Below are 23,418 nucleotides of genomic sequence, written 5' to 3' on the forward strand. Positions count from 1 at the left end.
GCTGCGCCTATGGGTGCCGGTATAGGGACACACCGAGTATTACTCAGCGGACTGAGTGCGGGGGACACTCCGGCTCCGGTAGCAGCTGAGGGCAGAACTCACCTTCACTTCCGCATCTTCCCAGCCCGGCTATCCCGGCCCTCCCGCAGCTCTATGATCTCAATGTCGCTCTGCCCCTTGCTTCTTAAGCCTCTATGGTGCGGGGACCTCCTGGATCGGTTCTCTGTGTTTCTCTCTGTCCCAGGGAGTTGGGGGGCATTGGGGCCTGTTGGGGGGGCACAGAACTGCAAACTGCCCCCAGCTCAACATCAATTCTTCCCCAAATAATATAATGGGAGACCCTGTCCCAAGGGGCTTACACTCTAGTGGTATAATGGGAGGCCCTGTCCCAAGGAGCTTACACTCTAGTGGTATAATGTGAGACCATGTCCCATGGAGCTTACACTCTAGTGGTATAATGGGAGGCCCTGTCCCAAGGGGCTTACACTCTAGTGGTATAATGGGAGGCCCTGTCCCAAGGGGCTTACACTCTAGTGGTATAATGGGAGGCCCTGCCCCAAGGAGCTTACACTCTAGTGGTATAATGGGAAACCCTGCCCCAAGGAGCTTGCACTCTAGTGGTATAATGGGAGGCCCTGTCCCAAGGAGCTTACACTCTAGTGGTATAATGGGAGGCCCTGCCCCAAGGAGCTTACACTCTAGTGGTATAATGGGAGGCCCTGTCCCAAGGAGCTTACACTCTAGTGGTATAATGGGAGGCCTTGTCCCAAGGAGCTTACACTCTAGTGGTATAATGGGAGGCCCTGTCCCAAGGAGCTTACACTCTAGTGGTATAATGGGAGGCCCTGCCCCAAGGAGCTTACACTCTAGTGGTATAATGGGAGACCCTGCCCCAAGGAGCTTACACTCTAGTGGTATAATGGGAGGCCCTGCCCCAAGGAGCTTACACTCTAGTGGTATAATGGGAGGCCCTGCCCCAAGGAGCTTACACTCTAGTGGTATAATGGGAGGCCCTTGAGAACCTGAAGGGGGGGCACGAGGGCCCAAATAATATTCCCTCGGACCAACATTTAATAAATGGTAATTCCTCCAAATTCCATGGCAACCATGAAAGGGGAAGTACAAAGGTTACAGGGGGGCGAAGTTAGAAAAAAACTGGTTTAATTGCCCTTTATAACGAGCAACTAATGAGAGCGGTTTGGCTTCAGTAGGAAAATGAGCCCCTTCTGTAGTTTTACCCCCCCCCCCCCCATCTGGGTGCCACAGGGTTCCCATTGTTTGCAAATAGGGTGCCCAGGGCTACGGGCTGGGGTGGGGTTGTTTATCTTGGCCCTCAGAGTTACATTGTTTGCTAATAGGGTGCCCAGGGCTGGGGGTCGGGGGGGGGGGTGTTGTTTATCTTTTCCCTCAGAGTTACTATTGTTTGCAAATGCCCATTGTATTCATTAGTAGGATTGGAGCAGGGGATGCTGGGAATTGTAGTCTCACAGTGGGGGTGTATTTACAGTACAGAGGGGGATATCTGGGGGCACCGGCACTGAGCAAACAACCCCAGTCACTTCCAGTTACAGAGATTTCCCAACCTCCCAGCAGCCAGTGCGGCGGGGTCTGGGCTCCGACTGTCAGTCTCCTCTGGGACACACTGCGAGCAGAACCCTCCTCAGCATGGGGCATCTACTGGGGCAACTAGGGGCAACACTGGCCTCTCTACTGCTGCTCCTCTCTGCCCCTACTGCCCTGGGGCAAAGGCAGAAGAAACCACCTCCCCCCAGTCCCATAGACAATATCCAGGCTGTGGGCAACTTTGATCCAAACCGGGTAAGTACACCCAGAGTATTATTGGGGTGGGGGGTAATATAAAGGGGCGTCTGGTAGTGTAATGGGGGGGGGGAGAAGGATCTTACTAGCGCCTTCTATGTTGTACTATCTAATGGGAAACACTATGGCACCTCCTACCCATATGTATAAATACAAATATACAGAGAGGGAATGTTCTGGGCACACAATAAGCTGTACCCCCATACTGTACTGTCTAAGGGAAACACTATGGCACCCCCTACCCATATGTATAAATACAAATATACAGAGAAGGAATGTTCTGGGCACACAATAAGCTGTACCCCCATACTGTACTGTCTAAGGGAAACACTATGGCACCTCCCTCCCATATGTATAAATACAAATATACAGAGAGGGAATGTTCTGGGCACACAATAAGCTGTACCCCCATACTGTACTGTCTAAGGGAAACACTATGGCACCTCCTACCCATATGTATAAATACAAATATACAGAGAAGGAATGTTCTGGGCACACAATAAGCTGTACCCCCATACTGTACTGTCTAAGGGAAACACTATGGCACCTCCTACCCATATGTATAAATACAAATATACAGAGAAGGAATGTTCTGGGCACACAATAAGCTGTACCCCCATACTGTACTGTCTAAGGGAAACACTATGGCACCCCCTACCCATATGTATAAATACAAATATACAGAGAGGGAATGTTCTGGGCACACAATAAGCTGTACCCCCATACTGTACTGTCTAAGGGAAACACTATGGCACCCCCTACCCATATGTATAAATACAAATATACAGAGAAGGAATGTTCTGGGCACACAATAAGCTGTACCCCCATACTGTACTGTCTAAGGGAAACACTATGGCACCTCCTACCCATATGTATAAATACAAATATACAGAGAGGGAATGCTCTGGGCACACAATAATCCCTCAATGGCTCAGTTTGCAGGGAAGTGGTTTCTCCTGTCCGTGGCTTCTGAATGTAATTACCTGAAGCTGAACAATCACCGGGTTGAGGCCACCATTGCCCAAGTGACCGCCTCCAAGAAGCCCAAAGTGGGGGACACACTGACTGTGAGCACCTTCCGAAAACTGTAAGTGAATTGTGGGGGAGGAGCCAGGGAGAAACCTGTATTTAGAATCAATAGGGGGCGCCGTTTTGAAACCTGTTCATAAGTTGGTTTTTAGAAAGACGGAGCTGTTGACTGAAACTGGGCGCATATAGCGGGGGCCTATCAGAATGCAGATAGATTTGGATGTAACCAATCAGGATGGAATTAGATACTTTATATTCCCTAAATATTTCACTTGCTCTTTTCTCAGGGACGGAATCTGCTGGGAGATTAAACAGGAATATAGGGAGAACAAGCAGAAAGGGCGGTTCCTCTTACTGGGTAAGTGAATCCAATCTCCCCCAGTACTTACCCAGGTACAGAGCTCTGATTCTCTGTACTTCCTGCTCCTGGGCTGCTCTCTTTCCCATGGTCAGGCAGGAACCTCCCCCTGGGTAAGTGAATCCAATCTCCCCCCAGTACTTACCCAGGTACAGAGCTCTGATTCTCTGTACTTCCTGCTCCTGGGCTGCTCTCTTTCCATGGTCAGGCAGGAACCCCCCCCTGGGTAAGTGAATCCAATCTCCCCCAGTACTTACCCAGGTACAGAGCTCTGATTCTCTGTACTTCCTGCTCCTGGCTGCTCTCTTTCCCATGTCAGACAGGAACCCCCCCCCCATGGGTAAGTGAATCCAATCTCCCCCCAGTACTTACCCAGGTACAGAGCTCTGATTCTCTGTACTTCCTGCTCCTGGGCTGCTCTCTTTCCCATGGTCAGACAGGAACCCCCCCCCCATGGGTAAGTGAATCCAATCTCCCCCCCAGTACTTACCCAGGTACAGAGCTCTGATTCTCTGTACTTCCTGCTCCTGGGCTGCTCTCTTTCCCATGGTCAGACAGGAACCTCCCCCTGGGTAAGTGAATCCAATCTCCCCCAGTACTTACCCAGGTACAGAGCTCTGATTCTCTGTACTTCCTGCTCCTGGGCTGCTCTCTTTCCCATGGTCAGGCAGGAACCCCCCCTGGGTAAGTGAATCCAATCTCCCCCCAGTACTTACCCAGGTACAGAGCTCTGATTCTCTGTTCTTTCTGCTCCTGGGCTGCTCTCTTTCCCATGGTCAGGCAGGAACCCCCCCCTGGGTAAGTGAATCCAATCTCCCCCCAGTACTTACCCAGGTACAGAGCTCTGATTCTCTGTACTTCCTGCTCCTGGGCTGCTCTCTTTCCCATGGTCAGGCAGGAACCTCCCCCTGGGTAAGTGAATCCAATCTCCCCCAGTACTTACCCAGGTACAGAGCTCTGATTCTCTGTACTTCCTGCTCCTGGGCTGCTCTCCTTCCCATGGTCACTCAGTACCGGTTGTGTTCATACCCACAGGGCGGGGCTCCAAGGGGCCAATCGATATGGTTGTGGGGGACACGGATTACGAGAGCTACGCGATACTGTTCTATCAGAGACAGAGGAAGCTGAGTATGAAGCTGTACGGTGAGTATGGGGGGCAGATACACTCGTGGGGGGGGCAGTAGGCATTTAGTCAGGGTATATTGGTGCTTGTGGGCTGATTCCCACCCACCTCCTTTCTTTACGTCTCAGGGCGGAAGACGCAGTTGAACAACAACATTTTCACCAGGTTTGAGGCGCTGGCGGGTAAGCAGGAGCTGGGCCTGGAGTCCCTGTACCCCTTCCCTGCATACGGTGAGTAAGCCACAAAGCGCTGATGTCCTGCTGCAAACGGGGCAGTGACCGTGAGTCTGATTGACAGCTCCGTGGCCCAATGTACAAGCCCAGTGCTGCCGGTTCTGATTCTGCTCCCCTATTTCTCTCCATTCAGGTTTCTGTGAGTCGGCCGATCAGTTCCACATCCTCGATGGTAAGATTCACCCCGTTGCTATGTGACAACTGCCCGGCTCCCCCACATTATCAGGGTCTCCTTCCTGTACTTACCCTTTCCCTTTCCTGTTACAGAGGCTCCCAAGTGACCCGTTACCTGTGGGAAAATACTCAGCCTGGAGGGGACTTCCTGCCCTGCGGCACCGACTGGCACCCACACCGACTGGCACCCACACCGACTGGCACCCACATATGGAACCACCATGTATCCCCTGTATCCAATAAAATATCCTCTGTCCCCAGAACATTCCTTCTCTGTATATTTGAATTTATACATATGGGTAGGGGGTGCCATAGTGTTTCCCTTAGACAGTACAGTATGGGGGTACAGCTTACTGTGTGCCCAGAACATTCCCTCTCTGTATATTTGTATTTATACATATGGGTAGGGGGTGCCATAGTGTTTCCCTTAGACAGTACAGTATGGGGGTACAGCTTATTGTGTGCCCAGAACATTCCTTCTCTGTATATTTGTATTTATACATATGGGTAGGGGGGTGCCATAGTGTTTCCCTTAGACAGTACAGTATGGGGGTACAGCTTACTGTGTGCCCAGAACATTCCCTCTCTGTATATTTGTATTTATACATATGGGTAGGGGGTGCCATAGTGTTTCCCTTAGACAGTACAGTATGGGGGTACAGCTTACTGTGTGCCCAGAACATTCCCTCTCTGTATATTTGTATTTATACATATGGGTAGGGGGTGCCATAGTGTTTCCCTTAGACAGTACAGTATGGGGGTACAGCTTATTGTGTGCCCAGAACATTCCCTCTCTGTATATTTGTATTTATACATATGGGTAGGGGGTGCCATAGTGTTTCCCTTAGACAGTACAGTATGGGGGTACAGCTTATTGTGTGCCCAGAACATCCCTCTCTGTATATTTGTATTTATACATATGGGTAGGGGGTGCCATAGTGTTTCCCTTAGACAGTACAGTATGGGGGTACAGCTTATTGTGTGCCCAGAACATTCCCTCTCTGTATATTTGTATTTATACATATGGGTAGGGGGTGCCATAGTGTTTCCCTTAGACAGTACAGTATGGGGATACAGCTTATTGTGTGCCCAGAACATTCCTTCTCTGTATATTTGTATTTATACATATGGGTAGGGGGTGCCATAGTGTTTCCCTTAGACAGTACAGTATGGGGGGTACAGCTTATTGTGTGCCCAGAACATTCCCTCTCTGTATATTTGTATTTATACATATGGGTAGGGGGTGCCATAGTGTTTCCCTTAGACAGTACAGTATGGGGGTACAGCTTATTGTGTGCCCAGAACATTCCTTCTCTGTATATTTGTATTTATACATATGGGTAGGGGGTGCCATAGTGTTTCCCTTAGACAGTACAGTATGGGGGTACAGCTTATTGTGTGCCCAGAACATTCCCTCTCTGTATATTTGTATTATACATATGGGTAGGGGGTGCCATAGTGTTTCCCTTAGACAGTACAGTATGGGGGTACAGCTTATTGTGTGCCCAGAACATTCCTTCTCTGTATATTTGTATTTATACATATGGGTAGGGGGTGCCATAGTGTTTCCCTCAGACAGTACAGTATGGGGGTACAGCTTATTGTGTGCCCAGAACATTCCCTCTCTGTATATTTGTATTTATACATATGGGTAGGAGGTGCCATAGTGTTTCCCTCAGACAGTACAGTATGGGGGTACAGCTTATTGTGTGCCCAGAACATTCCTTCTCTGTATATTTGTATTTATACATATGGGTAGGAGGTGCCATAGTGTTTCCCTTAGACAGTACAGTATGGGGGTACAGCTTATTGTGTGCCCAGAACATTCCTTCTCTGTATATTTGTATTTATACATATGGGTAGGGGGTGCCATAGTGTTTCCCTTAGACAGTACAGTATGGGGGTACAGCTTATTGTGTGCCCAGAACATTCCTTCTCTGTATATTTGTATTTATACATATGGGTAGGGGGTGCCATAGTGTTTCCCTTAGACAGTACAGTATGGGGGTACAGCTTATTGTGTGCCCAGAACATTCCCTCTCTGTATATTTGTATTTATACATATGGGTAGGGGGTGCCATAGTGTTTCCCTTAGACAGTACAGTATGGGGGTACAGCTTATTGTGTGCCCAGAACATTCCTTCTCTGTATATTTGTATTTATACATATGGGTAGGAGGTGCCATAGTGTTTCCCTTAGCCATTGGCTGATTAGTGTTACACAACAGTCTGATTTGGGCACAGGGGGGTTTCCACGTTAAATAATAAGCCTTGTTTTTGGGTGGGACATAGAGTGCAGCCCAGGGGGGGGGGGCTAATATAAGGGGAACCCTACAGACTCCGGATCCCTCCCCAATAACAATCTCCCCCCCGGGGTAAGAGTGACTCTCTCTGTACCACAGCTGTGTGCGCACGTGGGGCAGGTTGGCTTTTAGTCAATAACATTGGGGTCAGTGGGTGCAAGTCCCCCCCCCCCCCCCAGTCTCCCTCTCTGGGGGCTGTACCGCCCCCTTTATATAATCTTGAATGGAATGTTATTTATGTCGCTCTGATTGGCAGGTTGGAACCTGCAGAGCCGGGGGGGGGGCAGTTTTGCTAAGGTGGGTGCCCCCCCTGCCGTGGAACAGCCAGAACTGGCCTACTGAGTGCAGCAAATATACAGCTCCGCCTGTTGGCACTGAGCAGCCTGCGGTGAGAGGGGCAGTATGGGGCCCCAGAGGGGCAACGGGAGGGGCAGGAAAAGGAGGCAGTGATAGGGGCAATAGGAGGGGGCAGTGATAGGGGCAATAGGAGGGGCAGTGATAGGGGCAATATGAGGGGGCAGTGATAGGGGCAATAGGAGGGGGCAGTGATAGGGGCAATAGGAGGGGGCAGTGATAGGGGCAATAGGAGGGGCAGTGATAGGGGCAATATGAGGGGGCAGTGATAGGGGCAATAGGAGGGGGCAGTGATAGGGGCAATAGGAGGGGGCAGTGATAGGGGCAATAGGAGGGGGCAGTGATAGGGGCAATAGGAGGGGGCAGTGATAGGGGCAATATGAGGGGGCAGTGATAGGGGCAATATGAGGGGGCAGTGATAGGGGCAATAGGAGGGGGCAGTGATAGGGGCAATAGGAGGGGGCAGTGACAGGGGCAATAGGAGGGGGCAGTGACAGGGGCAATAGGAGGGGGCAGTGACAGGGGCAATAGGAGGGGGCAGTGATAGGGGCAATAGGAGGGGGCAGTGATAGGGGCAATAGGAGGGGGCAGTGATAGGGGCAATAGGAGGGGGCAGTGATAGGGGCAATAGGAGGGGCAGTGATAGGGGCAATATGAGGGGGCAGTGATAGGGGCAATAGGAGGGGGCAGTGACAGGGGCAATATGAGGGGGCAGTGATAGGGGCAGTATGAGGGGGCAGTGATAGGGGCAATATGAGGGGGCAGTGACAGGGGCAATAGGAGGGGGCAGTGATAGGGGCAATAGGAGGGGGCAGTGATAGGGGCAGTATGGGAGGGGGGCAGTGATAGGGGCAAGTAGGAGGGGGCAGTGATAGGGGCAATAGGAGGGGGCAGTGATAGGGGCAGTATGAGGGGGCAGTGATAGGGGCAATAGGAGGGGGCAGTGATAGGGGCAATAGGAGGGGGCAGTGATAGGGCAATAGGAGGGGGCAGTGATAGGGGCAATATGGAGGGGGCAGTGACAGGGGCAATAGGAGGGGGCAGTGATAGGGGCAATAGGAGGGGGCAGTGATAGGGGCAATAGGAGGGGGCAGTGATAGGGGCAATAGGAGGGGGCAGTGATAGGGGCAATAGGAGGGGGCAGTGATAGGGGCAATAGGAGGGGGCAGTGATAGGGGCAATATGAGGGGGCAGTGACAGGGGCAATATGAGGGGGCAGTGACCGGGGCAATAGGAGGGGGCAGTGACCGGGGCAATATGAGGGGGCAGTCACAATAGGAGGGGCCAGTGACAGGGGCAATAGGAGGGGGCAGTGACAATAGGAGGGGGCAGTCACAATAGGAGGGGCCAGTGACAGGGGCAATAGGAGGGGGCAGTGACAATAGGAGGGGGCAGTGACAATAGGAGGGGGCAGTGACAATAGGAGGGGGCAGTAGGTGACAAGGTAATGAAGCTGGCAGTGCAATTGGTCGGCATTAATACTGTCTCTAGGGGAGCCCCCCATGTTTATCAGCTGAACCCCAATATATAAGGTGCCAGGTTACACCCCCCGTCCGGCTGCAGAGTTAACGGCACAGGGCAGTCTCCTTACTGTAAACTGTACATCCATGTACATAACTCTCTGTGCCCCCCCCCCGTGCTATGGGACCCCCGGACCCCCAACCCGTGTAGCACTGACCCCACAATCAGACGGTGTCTCACCCAGTTCTGCCTTTTGTTGGAATCATGTGGGGTCTCCTTCCCTCGCTGCTTCCTACTGACCCTCCCTCTGTCCCTCAGGGAAACCCGATCCGGTGCAACTGCCCCAAGTACCACTGAGCTGTCACTTTCCATTAATGCCCCCCCCCCATTTCTGCCCTGTCACCTGGGGCAAATCCCTGGCCTGAAGCACTGAAACCCCGATACTGACCCACCTCACCCTGCAGCCTCTATATGGGCACAGAACCCCTCAGTGACTGCTAATATCCTTATCATTTACAGTAGGGGGTACATTATCCCTTATAATACATGAGTGATACTCAGAGTTCCCTGTATAACTCAGCCTGCAGCCTTGTGCCTTTATATGGGGGGCACAGAACCCCTCAGTGACTGCTAATATCCTTATCATTTACAGTAGGGGGTACATTATCCCTTATAATACATGAGTGATACTCAGAGTTCCCTGTATAACTCAGCCTGCAGCCTTGTGCCTTTATATGGGGGGCACAGAACCCCTCAGTGACTGCTAATATCCTTATCATTTACAGTAGGGGGTACATTATCCCTTATAATACATGAGTGATACTCAGAGTTCCCTGTATAACTCAGCCTGCAGCCTTGTGCCTTTATATGGGGGGCACAGAACCCCTCAGTGACTGCTAATATCCTTATCATTTACAGTAGGGGGTACAGTATCCCTTATAATACATGAGTGATACTCAGAGTTCCCTGTATAACTCAGCCTGCAGCCTTGTGCCTTTATATGGGGGGCACAGAACCCCTCAGTGACTGCTAATATCCTTATCATTTACAGTAGGGGGTACATTATCCCTTATAATACATGAGTGATACTCAGAGTTCCCTGTATAACTCAGCCTGCAGCCTTGTGCCTTTATATGGGGGGCACAGAACCCCTCAGTGACTGCTAATATCCTTATCATTTACAGTAGGGGGTACAGTATCCCTTATAATACATGAGTGATACTCAGAGTTCCCTGTATAACTCAGCCTGCAGCCTTGTGCCTTTATATGGGGGGCACAGAACCCCTCAGTGACTGCTAATATCCTTATCATTTACAGTAGGGGGTACATTATCCCTTATAATACATGAGTGATACTCAGAGTTCCCTGTATAACTCAGCCTGCAGCCTTGTGCCTTTATATGGGCACAGAACCCCTCAGTGACTGCTAATATCCTTATCATTTACAGTAGGGGGTACATTATCCCTTATAATACATGAGTGATACTCAGAGTTCCCTGTATAACTCAGCCTGCAGCCTTGTGCCTTTATATGGGGGGCACAGAACCCCTCAGTGACTGCTAATATCCTTATCATTTACAGTAGGGGGTACATTATCCCTTATAACAACCCCAATATACAACCATTTAGAGTGTAAGCTCTGACAGAACATTCCCCTATGTATATAATACTGGGTACCAATAGACACCCCCTTGCCGTTGAGGCTTTCTCACCCCCTGGGGGCAGCTATAAGGAGATTACAGGTAGGAATGCAGTAGGTACAGGTGCCAGACCCAGTGCCGGTGCCAGTGGGGCAGAACCACAGTGGGATCCATTCGGATTAGTTGGGATCATGTCAGAGTCCCGCTGGGGCCGGAGCCGAGGGATAGAAATAAAGTCGGATTAGGCTGGAAAATAGGATAAAGGTGGAAATGGGGGGTAAGAGTCAGTGGCAGTAAGAATGGGGGGGGGGGGGGTAAAATGTTGGGGGGCAGGGGGAGTTGTAATTCTGCCGTGGTGCTTGGGGGTTAGTAACCACTACCCTGGCCAGTACTCCCCCCCCATTGGTTCCCCTGGGCTCTGCATATTGTACAGAACCTTCCAGCACATTCCCCCCTCCCCCGTGTTTGTTGCCCTAATAACAAGTCCCGGCCGGGGGCCAGGAATGTGCCGGCGCCATCACAACTCACTATTGCCCAACAGCCCGGGGGGGGGCAAAAAAAAGTCCGGCCCAGGGGCACATTCTGGAAACGGAGTTTAACCCAAAAGCTGCCGGATAAACCAAGGGGCCACAATTCTGCCCCCACACACTGGGCACAAGGGATTGGGGGGGGGGGCAGTTTAAAGATAAAAGCCAATGGGAACTCCCAGCACCTGTACAGAACCGAGGGCAGAACTGGGCCAATATCAAGCAATGTATTGTGCTTAGTAATTGAAATTAAAGGGAAAGTAAACCCTACCAATGCCTTTCTGCCTCCCCAGCCCTTTCCTTTGTGCAGGGGGGGGGCTTCCTGGCACAGAACCGGGCAACTATAAAGCCCAAATGGCATATGGCCAACTTGGCTCTTGTTTGAGGCACTTGGGGCTAGCAGTGCATGCTGGGGGCTGTAGTTGTGGGCAATATTCCGTGGCCCCCATAGAGGGCCTCCTCTGGCATCAACCCAAGTGACCCCCCCAGATTTCAGTTTGTAGCCCCTTAATGCCGTCAGTGTGTTTACCAGTTGGACGCCCCCCCCCCCCCCGGGCACATTCCATCACATTCTCTGGCCCCAGCGGCCAAACCAGGATTGGGCTGGAAAGGTTCTGGGAGTTGCTGGGACTTGCCCAATCCCACCCTCTGGGGTCATGTGATGGGTGCCACTGAGTATAAAGGGGGGGCCGAGGGGCTCCGGCTCCCAAAGTGTCGCATCAGCAGCCAATCACCATGAGGATTCTGCTGGCTCTCAGCTTGGTGGCCATTTGCTGCAGCCTGTGGGTCGGGGCCGAGGTTCTGATCCAACCGGATTTCCAAAAGGAAAAGGTAAGTGAGACCCTCACCCCATGTGGAACATTGGCACCGGGGGGGGGGGGGGCACTGACTATAATGGGGAACAGCAGAACTACAATTCCCAGCATCCTCAGCAAGCGAGTAGGAAAGAAACTATAACTCCCAGCATGCTTAGCAGCAATTGATTCAAAGACAACAGCAGGAAAACCACAAATCCCAGCAGCCTCTGATGCCCGAATGTGGCCAATGCAACCCTTTCATTATTCACCACGGGGCTCCCAGGGGATTATGGGAGATGTAGTCTAGAAGGAGCCGGAGGGCTCACAATCACTAGTAGCAGAGATGTCTAATTCATGTCTCTGGCGTCAGGTCCTGGGCAAGTGGTACGGGATTGGCTTGGCCTCCAATTCCAACTGGTTCCAGGGCAAGAAGAACCACATGAAGATGTGCACCACCATCATCACTCCCACCGCCGACGGGAACATGGAGGTCACAGCCACTTTTCCCAAGTGAGTACCAATCATAAGCCTCATCACTAACAGCCAGTCACAAAGCAAGATTACTCCCATCCCTGCTGTGTAAGGGAAACACTATGGCACCCCCTACCCATATGTATAAATACAAATATACAGAGAGGGAATGTTCTGGGCACACAATAAGCTGTACCCCCATACTGTACTGTCTAAGGGAAACACTATGGCACCCCCTACCCATATGTATAAATACAAATATACAGAGAGGGAATGTTCTGGGCACACAATAAGCTGTACCCCCATACTGTACTGTCTAAGGGAAACACTATGGCACCCCCTACCCATATGTATAAATACAAATATACAGAGAGGGAATGTTCTGGGCACACAATAAGCTGTACCCCCATACTGTACTGTCTAAGGGAAACACTATGGCACCCCCTACCCATATGTATAAATACAAATATACAGAGAAGGAATGTTCTGGGCACACAATAAGCTGTACCCCCATACTGTACTGTCTAAGGGAAACACTATGGCACCCCCTACCCATATGTATAAATACAAATATACAGAGAGGGAATGTTCTGGGCACACAATAAGCTGTACCTCCATACTGTACTGTCTAAGGGAAACACTATGGCACCCCCTACCCATATGTATAAATACAAATATACAGAGAAGGAATGTTCTGGGCACACAATAAGCTGTACCCCCATACTGTACTGTCTAAGGGAAACACTATGGCACCCCCTACCCATATGTATAAATACAAATATACAGAGAGGGAATGCTCTGGGCACACAATAAGCTGTACCCCCATACTGTACTGTCTAAGGGAAACACTATGGCACCCCCTACCCATATGTATAAATACAAATATACAGAGAGGGAATGTTCTGGGCACACAATAAGCCCCACCCCCATACTGTACTGTCTAAGGGAAACACTATGGCACCTCCTACCCATATGTATAAATACAAATATACAGAGAGGGAATGTTCTGGGCACACAATAAGCTGTACCCCCATACTGTACTGTCTAAGGGAAACACTATGGCACCTCCTACCCATATGTATAAATACAAATATACAGAGAGGGAATGTTCTGGGCACACAATAAGCTGTACCCCCATACTGTACTGTCTAAGGGAAACACTATGGCACCCCCTACCCCATATGTATAAATACAAATATACAGAGAAGGAATGTTCTGGGCACACAATAAGCTGTACCCCCATACTGTACTGTCTAAGGGAAACACTATGGCACCCCCTACCCATATGTATAAATACAAATATACAGAGAGGGAATGTTCTGGGCACACAATAAGCTGTACCCCCATACTGTACTGTCTAAGGGAAACACTATGGCACCCCCTACCCATATGTATAAATACAAATATACAGAGAAGGAATGTTCTGGGCACACAATAAGCTGTACCCCCATACTGTACTGTCTAAGGGAAACACTATGGCACCCCCTACCCATATGTATAAATACAAATATACAGAGAGGGAATGTTCTGGGCACACAATAAGCTGTACCCCCATACTGTACTGTCTAAGGGAAACACTATGGCACCCCCTACCCATATGTATAAATACAAATATACAGAGAAGGAATGTTCTGGGCACACAATAAGCTGTACCCCCATACTGTACTGTCTAAGGAAACACTATGGCACCCCCTACCCATATGTATAAATACAAATATACAGAGAAGGAATGTTCTGGGCACACAATAAGCTGTACCCCCATACTGTACTGTCTAAGGGAAACACTATGGCACCCCCTACCCATATGTATAAATACAAATATACAGAGAGGGAATGTTCTGGGCACACAATAAGCTGTACCCCCATACTGTACTGTCTAAGGGAAACACTATGGCACCCCCTACCCATATGTATAAATACAAATATACAGAGAAGGAATGTTCTGGGCACACAATAAGCTGTACCCCCATACTGTACTGTCTAAGGGAAACACTATGGCACCCCCTACCCATATGTATAAATACAAATATACAGAGAGGGAATGTTCTGGGCACACAATAAGCTGTACCCCCATACTGTACTGTCTAAGGGAAACACTATGGCACCCCCTACCCATATGTATAAATACAAATATACAGAGAAGGAATGTTCTGGGCACACAATAAGCTGTACCCCCATACTGTACTGTCTAAGGGAAACACTATGGCACCCCCTACCCATATGTATAAATACAAATATACAGAGAGGGAATGTTCTGGGCACACAATAAGCTGTACCCCCATACTGTACTGTCTAAGGGAAACACTATGGCACCCCCTACCCATATGTATAAATACAAATATACAGAGAAGGAATGCTCTGGGCACACAATAAGTTACCATGTACTTGGCAGGATGGATCGCTGTGAGAAGAAGACCATGACCTACATAAAGACGGAGCAGCCTGGCCGTTTCCGCGCTAAAAGCCCCCGTAAGTCACATGACTGATACTGAAGCTTCTCCTATTGGTTGAGCCCAGAGGAGTTATGGGGAGACCTTATTACTGATTCCCAGGCAGGAGGCTGGGGGTGATTTTCCTACACTCAGTAGACCAGCTGGGGGCTGTTGCTATAGTTCCTATGGGCAGAGGTGCCTATTAAGCTGTTGTTGGGCTGCTCTCCTCCCACAGGCTACGGCAGTGAGCACGACATGCGCGTCGTGGAAACCAACTATGATGAATTCATTCTAATGTACACGCTGAAGACCAAGGGACCAGAAACCAATCAAATTGTCTCTCTCTTTGGTAATTTTTTTTTTTTTTCATTTTAGGGGGCGGGGCTAATAAGGGAGAAAGTATCCTGAAGCAGAGGGTTGTGGGTAAGGGTGGTGTTGCCATAGCAATTATAGCTGTATTGCATATACAGGCAGTGGGGAGAGGTGAAATAGTAAAACCAAGTTGTAGTTCAGCAACATCATGAACGTTCACTGACTTTTTCCTTTTGGCTTCAGCCAGAGACAAGGATGTGAGGCCCGAACTGCTGGATAAGTTCCAGAGCTTCGCTAAGGCTCAAGGGCTCACCGACGAGAATATTCTCATCCTGCCCCATACTGGTACGTGTACTGCCCCCTGTGTGCGGCCCCCGGTACTGCAGGGAATTACAGTCGGGGGTACATTATCCCTTACTCAGATACTCAGAGTTCCCTGTATAACTCAGCCTGCAGCCTTGTGCCTTTATATGGGGGGCACAGAACCCCTCAGTGACTGCTAATATCCTTATCATTTACAGTAGGGGGTACATTATCCCTTATAATACATGAGTGATACTCAGAGTTCCCTGTATAACTCAGCCTGCAGCCTTGTGCCTTTATATGGGCACAGAACCCCTCAGTGACTGCTAATATCCTTATCATTTACAGTAGGGGGTACATTATCCCTTATAATACATGAGTGATACTCAGAGTTCCCTGTATAACTCAGCCTGCAGCCTTGTGCCTTTATATGGGGGGCACAGAACCCCTCAGTGACTGCTAATATCCTTATCATTTACAGTAGGGGGTACATTATCCCTTATAATACATGAGTGATACTCAGAGTTCCCTGTATAACTCAGCCTGCAGCCTTGTGCCTTTATATGGGGGGCACAGAACCCCTCAGTGACTGCTAATATCCTTATCATTTACAGTAGGGGGTACATTATCCCTTATAATACTTTCCCTGTGTTTGTTTCCCACAGATCAGTGCATGACAGAGGCTTAGAGACTCGGGGTGAGTACAAACCCGTATAACAGCGCCGGGGCTCAGACAGACGATGGATTAGAAGGAAAGACTGATAATGGCTCCTTGTCCTCATTGTGTCTTTTTCCTCCTTGCAGAATGCGCCGTGGCTCCAACGTGTGGCCCCCCAGTTACTCCCGTGGGTTTAGAGATTTCTTCTTATGTTTGTGGAAGCGAATCAATAAATGTTTGCATTAATCAAAGAGGCGCCCGTTTCTTTCATTTCTAGGGGGTGGGGGGTAGTTCCGTCACTATCACCCCAAATCCCCCCCTAACTGGCCTTCAGGCTGGGCCCCCTTAGCCCATAACAAGGTTACAGATATATAGAAACATTGGGGTAACAGTCACCCCGCTATAGTTCCAGGGGTACCCAGGGCACAAGCACTCACCCCAAATCCCCCCCTAACTGGCCTTCAGGCTGGGCCCCCTTAGCCCATAACAAGGTTACAGATATATAGAAACATTGGGGTAACAGTCACCCCGCTATAGTTCCAGGGGTACCCAGGGCACAAATAAGCACTCACCCCAAATCCCCCCCTAACTGGCCTTCAGGCTGGGCCCCCTTAGCCCATAACAAGGTTACAGATATATAGAAACATTGGGGTAACAGTCACCCCGCTATAGTTCCAGGGGTACCCAGGGCACAAATAAGCACTCACCCCAAATCCCCCCCTAACTGGCCTTCAGGCTGGGCCCCCTTAGCCCATAACAAGGTTACAGATATATAGAAACATTGGGGTAACAGTCACCCCGCTATAGTTCCAGGGGTACCCAGGGCACAAGCACTCACCCCAAATCCCCCCTAACTGGCCTTCAGGCTGGGCCCCCTTAGCCCATAACAAGGTTACAGATATATAGAAACATTGGGGTAACAGTCACCCTGCTATAGTTCCAGGGGTACCCAGGGCACAAATAAGCACTCACCCCAAATCCCCCCCTAACTGGCCTTCAGGCTGGGCCCCCTTAGCCCATAACAAGGTTACAGATATATAGAAACATTGGGGTAACAGTCACCCCGCTATAGTTCCAGGGGTACCCAGGGCACAAATAAGCACTCACCCCAAATCCCCCCCTAACTGGCCTTCAGGCTGGGCCCCCTTAGCCCATAACAAGGTTACAGATATATAGAAACATTGGGGTAACAGTCACCCCGCTATAGTTCCAGGGGTACCCAGGGCACAAATAAGCACTCACCCCAAATCCCCCCCTAACTGGCCTTCAGGCTGGGCCCCCTTAGCCCATAACAAGGTTACAGATATATAGAAACATTGGGGTAACAGTCACCCCGCTATAGTTCCAGGGGTACCCAGGGCACAAATAAGCACTCACCCCAAATCCCCCCCTAACTGGCCTTCAGGCTGGGCCCCCTTAGCCCATAACAAGGTTACAGATATATAGAAACATTGGGGTAACAGTCACCCCGCTATAGTTCCAGGGAACTGAGTGAGTTGCCCCAGGGGAAGGGGTGAAGCCCACAAGCAGGAAGTGGGGAGAATGAGCCCCCATGTGTAGCTGTATAAGTACTGGGAGCTCGGTGGGATTTCAAGGGGAAGTACAAATGGTTTCAGGTGAAATGAAAGGGATTACTAAGTCCCCCCTGAGACAATGGGTGCTGGGTGCCAGGGTGCTGGGTGGCATCGGGTTACAGGGAAGGGAACAGGTGGCGGATGTCGGGCTCAGGAGGAACAGATAGGGGCATTGAGAGTGGGGTGAGAGGAGGACAAGCTGCGCCCCGGGGGGGCCCTTATCTAAATCTGCGGGTTTATCTCCCCTTTATCCCTGGTGTCGGTGTTGGATGTACCATTATATAATTCAGATTAAGGGGGGGGGGGGCGGTTCTGTTGGGTTATAAAGCGGCAGAACTGAGCCCGGAGGAACCAGAGACGCTCAGAAGCCGACGATGCAGCCTGTAATGGTGAAACCCTTCTTCCTCCTCCTCCTCGTCTTCCTCCTGGGCCGGACCGGCGCCGACCTCCCAGCCGACCCCAACTTCACCAATGACAAAGTAAGGGGGGGGCTTTATATTGGGGGGCCCGGGGCTATTGCTCTCATTGGCTGCTTCCCTTACTGATCCACTATAGATCCCACCATTAGACTTTCAGAACCATTATGGTTGAACGTGATGGACATATGTCTTTTTTCAACCTAACTTACTATGTTACTATCTGGGCCAGGTTCTTGGACCAGTTCTAAGTCATGCAGAATGCTGGGGGGGGGGCCTCATTAAATCGAGGCTGGGGGGGGGGCGCATTCAATCGAGTCTATGGAGCCTTTGAGCAGACTGGGGGGGGCCACATCCGATTGGACAGCTCTGCACTAGGGTATAATATTCTCTGCTTGTGGGCTGAGCCCCACCCTCATTCATCCCTCTCTGCATTCACAGCTGATGGGCGAATGGGTCGGAGTGGCGGTCGCGTCCGACTGCCCCATGTTCAGCGCCATGAAGGCGGAGATGAAGACGGAGCCGGTTGTCAAGTTCTGGAAGGATGGAGCCAACCTGATCTGCGGCACCGGCTTCAGGACGTAAGGGATCTGCCCCCGGTGGCCGGTCAGGGGATAACAGGCAGGGGGGTAACTCTCGGCCAATGACTTTATGAATTGTTATGTCTGGCCAATCCCAGTCCACGTATGATTTCGACACACCATATGCTTTAGCCTCTTGGTTCCCCCCTAGAGAACCCCAATAAATAAGGGGGTGCCCTGGCTGCTGGGGGGGGGGGGCTGTGCCATTATTAGGGGTATAATTTAGGGGGGGCGCCCAAGCAAAGGCGGCAGGGAAATTGCCATAAATGTGGGTGCATAGGGAGTATGAACCCCCAGGGTGGGTAATTATTAATAGGGGGGGGGAATACTCACTAATTGCCCCCTCTGCGTTACAGATCCAAAGGCTGCCAGAAGAGAGAAATTACCCTCAAGGAGAATGGGAATGGGCACTTCACCTACTCAGGTAAGTACCCCGGGGCCACTAGATGCCCCTCCTTATCTTCTCGGCTGCCGCATAGGGCCTGGCAGACTTGCCTCCTTGCCTGGGGGGTACAAGGGATTTTGGGGTGGGGGGGGCGGGGCCAGCTGATGCCAATCAACCCCAACAGGGCAACTGCCCAGATTATAAATGTGCCTGATTGGCTAACAGACTGGGTGGTGATCTCTAGGGCAGGAGAATCTGTGCTAATACCCCGAGCCCCCCCAGGCAGGGGCAAATAATGTATCTCTGTCTCACACTGATTTCTGCTCTAGTTCCACAAATGGGGGACTCGGTGATGACGATCCTTAGCATCACCCCCACCCTGTGCCTGGCACATACCCTCACCAACGCCCCCGACGGGAAAGTCTACATCGAACTGCAGTTTTTCAGTAAGTGCCCCTCCCCTATCTGCCCCTTCCCTTCAGTTATAGCCCTCCCATCATTCCACTGCCCCTGTAAGCTTCCATCAGAGTGTTCTAGCCCCACCCACTGCTTGCATCACACACTCCCTGTCCCTCCCCCTGTAAGCTGCCATCAGAGTGTTCTAGCCCCACCCACTGCTTGCATCACACACACCCTGCCCCTCCCCCTGTAAGCTGCCATCAGAGTGTTCTAGCCCCACCCACTGCTTGCATCACACACTCCCTGTCCCTCCCCCTGTAAGCTGCCATCAGAGTGTTCTAGCCCCACCCACTGCTTGCATCACACACACCCTGCCCCTCCCCCTGTAAGCTTCCATCAGAGTGTTCTAGCCCCACCCACTGCTTGCATCACACACTCCCTGTCCCTCCCCCTGTAAGCTGCCATCAGAGTGTTCTAGCCCCACCCACTGCTTGCATCACACACTCCCTGTCCCTCCCCCTGTAAGCTTCCATCAGAGTGTTCTAGCCCCACCCACTGCTTGCATCACACACTCCCTGTCCCTCCCCCTGTAAGCTTCCATCAGAGTGTTCTAGCCCCACCTACTGCTTGCATCACACACTCCCTGTCCCTCCCCTGTAAGCTTCCATCAGAGTGTTCTAGCCCCACCCACTGCTTGCATCACACACTCCCTGTCCCTCCCCCTGTAAGCTTCCATCAGAGTGCTCCAGCCCCACCCAATGCTTGCATCACACACTCCCTGTCCCTCCCCCTGTAAGCTGCCAACAGAGTATTCTAGCCCCACCCACTGCTTGCATCACACACTCCCTGTCCCTCCCCCTGTAAGCTGCCAACAGAGTATTCTAGCCCCACCCACTGCTTGCATCACACACTCCCTGTCCCTCCCCCTGTAAGCTTCCATCAGAGTATTCTAGCCCCACCCACTGCCTGAAACACACCCTCAATCCTATTCTGGCCACTAACCCAACTCGTTGTTTGCCAGAGAGAGGGGCGGAGCCACCTGAGGGGGCGAAGAAGCAATTTAGCGACTACGCCATAAAGCTGGGCCTGAAGGAAGACAACATCGTTTTTTTCGAAAAAGGAGGTGAGTGAGTGACGGCTACGGGCTGGGATAGGGGGGCCACAGAATGGGCCACAGAACCCCTCAGCCCACAGGCCCCTCCCCTCACTAAGTTTCCTTCCCTCCTCCCTCAGCCTCTCTCTCCGCCCAGTCTCTTTGCTTTCCATCCAATGGGGCGTCCGTCCAACTATTGGGCCCCTATGGTCCCACCCAGACACAGGGACCGCCCATCAAGTGCATTTTAGACTTAAAGGGGAAGGGCTTATAAGGTCTGGGTGTGGCCAGGAGTGGGAGGGGTGTGGCCAACACTTCACGAATCTCAACAGGAACGTCCTTAGTCTCTAGTTTTCTACCTGCTCAGTGCCGGGGGCAGGGGATTGGGCAGAGAGGTCTGGAGAGGCCTGTGATTGGTTTAGCTGGGAGAGGCCTGTGATTGGTTTAGCTGGGAGAGGCCTGTGATTGGTTTAGCTGGGAGAGGCCTGTGATTGGTTTAGCTGGGAGAGGCCTGTGATTGGTTTAGCTGGGAGAGGCCTGTGATTGGTTTAGCTGGGAGAGGCCTGTGATTGGTTTAGCTGGGAGAGGCCTGTGATTGGTTTAGCTGGGAGAGGCCTGTGATTGGTTTAGCTGGGAGAGGCCTTTGATTGGTTTAGCTGGGAGAGGCCAGTGATTGGTTTAGCTGGGAGAGGCCTTTGATTGGTTTAGCTGGGAGAGGGCTGTGATTGGTTTAGCTGGGAGAGGCAAGTGATTGGTTAAGATAGGAGAGGCCAGTGATTGGTTTAGATGGGAGAGGCCAGTGATTGGTTTAGCTGGGAAAGGCCAGTGATTGGTTTAGATAGGAGAGGCCAGTGATTGGTTTATCTAAGAGAGGCCAGTGATTGGTTTATCTAAGAGAGGCCAGTGATTGGTTTAGCTGGGAGAGGTCAGTGATTGGCCAATCTCATTTCTGCTTTCTTTTCCATTTGCAGAGAAATGTCACTTCAAATAAATGCAGGTAAGTGACTGTGAGAGCTCAGTGCGACTGTCCCTCTCCCACCCACATGTACCCACCCGGCACCCACCCACGGGCACCCACCCAGCACCCACCCACGGGCACCCACCCAGCACCCACCCACGGGCACCCACCCAGCGCCCACCCAGTACCCACCCGGCACCCACCCACGGGCACCCACCCGGCACCCACCCACGGGCACCCACCCAGTACCCACCCGGCACCCACCCACGGGCACCCACCCGGCACCCACCCACGGGCACCCACCCAGCACCCACCCACGGGCACCTACCCAGCACCCACCCACGGGCACCTACCCAGTACCCACCCGGCACCCACTCACTTGCACCCACCCGGCACCCACCCGGCACCCCCATCCCTGTGGCTTTTACCCATTTCCTACCCAGGGACCCCGTGGCACATTCTGATATCTGACTGCCGGTTCCGACTCCTGAATCACTGTAGCAGGAGGAACTGATGGAGACCTGAGCGGTGCTACATTGTTTCAGGAGTCAGAACCAGAGGGACGAATGGGACAATTCCATTGACACAGAACTTGGTGGGATTGGGAGAATGAGCCCCATATCAATGTACTTGCTGCGTTGCTATTGGAGGAGCCAAGCGCCGGCCCCTATAGCCCCCGTGTGTTTAAGTTGCAGGTAAATATTGACTCTGGGGCCAAGGTTGGGCCAGTGACCCGAGTCCCACTGCCCTGTGGCCCCTACTCACTCAGTGTTTGTCTTTCTTACAGGAACCAAGGGCCCCGGGCCCCTTCCCTGCAGCTCCTCTTCCTCTGCCTCCGAGACCCCCCGAGACCCCCCGAGACCCCCCGAGACCTCCCGAGACCCCCATTCCACTTCCCTCTGTTCCCCCCAGATCTGATCTCTCATTGAAATAAACCGACCTTACAATGCACTGTCTCTTGTATCTCTCACTGACTCGCCGGGGTAGTAGTACCTACAGGGAACTGCCTCCTTGCACAGGTCATGTGGTAATCCCCAGTGCACCTACTGCCTTCCTAGTACTCACAATTAAAGGGAAACTAAACCTTATTTATATAGAAGGTTATCTTTTTGTCTAAAGGTTAAACTGCAAGGGGGCTCAGCTCATAGCCTGCAAACACTATGGCACCTCCTACCCATATGTATAAATACAAATATACAGAGAAGGAATGTTCTGGGCACACAATAAGCTGTACCCCCATACTGTACTGTCTAAGGGAAACACTATGGCACCCCCTACCCATATGTATAAATACAAATATACAGAGAGGGAATGTTCTGGGCACACAATAAGCTGTACCCCCATACTGTACTGTCTAAGGGAAACACTATGGCACCCCCTACCCATATGTATAAATACAAATATACAGAGAAGGAATGTTCTGGGCACACAATAAGCTGTACCCCCATACTGTACTGTCTAAGGGAAACACTATGGCACCCCCTACCCATATGTATAAATACAAATATACAGAGAAGGAATGTTCTGGGCACACAATAAGCTGTACCCCCATACTGTACTGTCTAAGGGAAACACTATGGCACCCCTACCCATATGTATAAATACAAATATACAGAGAAGGAATGTTCTGGGCACACAATAAGCTGTACCCCCATACTGTACTGTCTAAGGGAAACACTATGACACCCCCTACCCATATGTATAAATACAAATATACAGAGAGGGAATGTTCTGGGCACACAATAAGCTGTACCCCCATACTGTACTGTCTAAGGGAAACACTATGACACCCCCTACCCATATGTATAAATACAAATATACAGAGAGGGAATGTTCTGGGCACACAATAAGCTGTACCCCCATACTGTACTGTCTAAGGGAAACACTATGGCACCCCCTACCCATATGTATAAATACAAATATACAGAGAAGGAATGTTCTGGGCACACAATAAGCTGTACTGTCTAAGGGAAACACTATGGCACCCCCTACCCATATGTATAAATACAAATATACAGAGA

General features: G+C 51.1%; 3 protein-coding genes across 3 annotated transcripts; all 3 read left to right on the plus strand.

Annotated features, from left to right (window-relative positions):
* Positions 1-9: 9 nt before the first annotated feature.
* On the plus strand, positions 10-4,998 carry c8g (complement component 8, gamma polypeptide). The gene is made up of 8 exons (XM_031891015.1): positions 10-197; positions 1,491-1,818; positions 2,754-2,905; positions 3,135-3,205; positions 4,241-4,348; positions 4,457-4,558; positions 4,695-4,733; positions 4,829-4,998. The coding sequence occupies exons 1-8, from the start codon at positions 10-12 to the stop codon at positions 4,840-4,842; spliced, it is 1,002 nt and encodes a 333-aa protein (XP_031746875.1). The 3' UTR covers positions 4,843-4,998.
* A 6,737-nt stretch (positions 4,999-11,735) lies between these two features.
* ptgds (prostaglandin D2 synthase) lies at positions 11,736-16,242 on the plus strand. The gene is given in 7 exon segments (NM_001078777.1): positions 11,736-11,849; positions 12,186-12,325; positions 14,679-14,755; positions 14,954-15,067; positions 15,274-15,375; positions 15,999-16,030; positions 16,138-16,242. Coding segments are annotated over 6 exon segments (552 nt in total). The 5' UTR covers positions 11,736-11,753; the 3' UTR covers positions 16,022-16,030; positions 16,138-16,242.
* Positions 16,243-17,920: 1,678 nt separating this feature from the next.
* obp (olfactory binding protein) lies at positions 17,921-22,348 on the plus strand. The gene is given in 7 exon segments (NM_001129774.1): positions 17,921-18,044; positions 18,423-18,562; positions 18,919-18,986; positions 19,277-19,393; positions 20,368-20,469; positions 21,411-21,436; positions 22,185-22,348. Coding segments are annotated over 6 exon segments (552 nt in total). The 5' UTR covers positions 17,921-17,939; the 3' UTR covers positions 21,431-21,436; positions 22,185-22,348.
* The last annotated feature ends 1,070 nt before the right edge of the window (positions 22,349-23,418 follow it).

This window comes from Xenopus tropicalis, chromosome 8, assembly GCF_000004195.4.
Source record: "Xenopus tropicalis strain Nigerian chromosome 8, UCB_Xtro_10.0, whole genome shotgun sequence".
In the NCBI taxonomy this organism is placed as follows: Eukaryota; Metazoa; Chordata; class Amphibia; order Anura; family Pipidae; genus Xenopus; species Xenopus tropicalis.

Coding starts and splice junctions, on each gene's coding strand:
- c8g (XM_031891015.1), top strand. CDS start 10: ATGGGTGCCGGTATAGGGACACACCGAGTATTACTCAGCGGACTGAGT. Junction 3,206..4,240: donor AGGGCGGTTCCTCTTACTGG/GTAAGTGAATCC, acceptor TCATACCCACAG/GGCGGGGCTCCAAGGGGCCA. Junction 4,349..4,456: donor GCTGAGTATGAAGCTGTACG/GTGAGTATGGGG, acceptor TTTACGTCTCAG/GGCGGAAGACGCAGTTGAAC.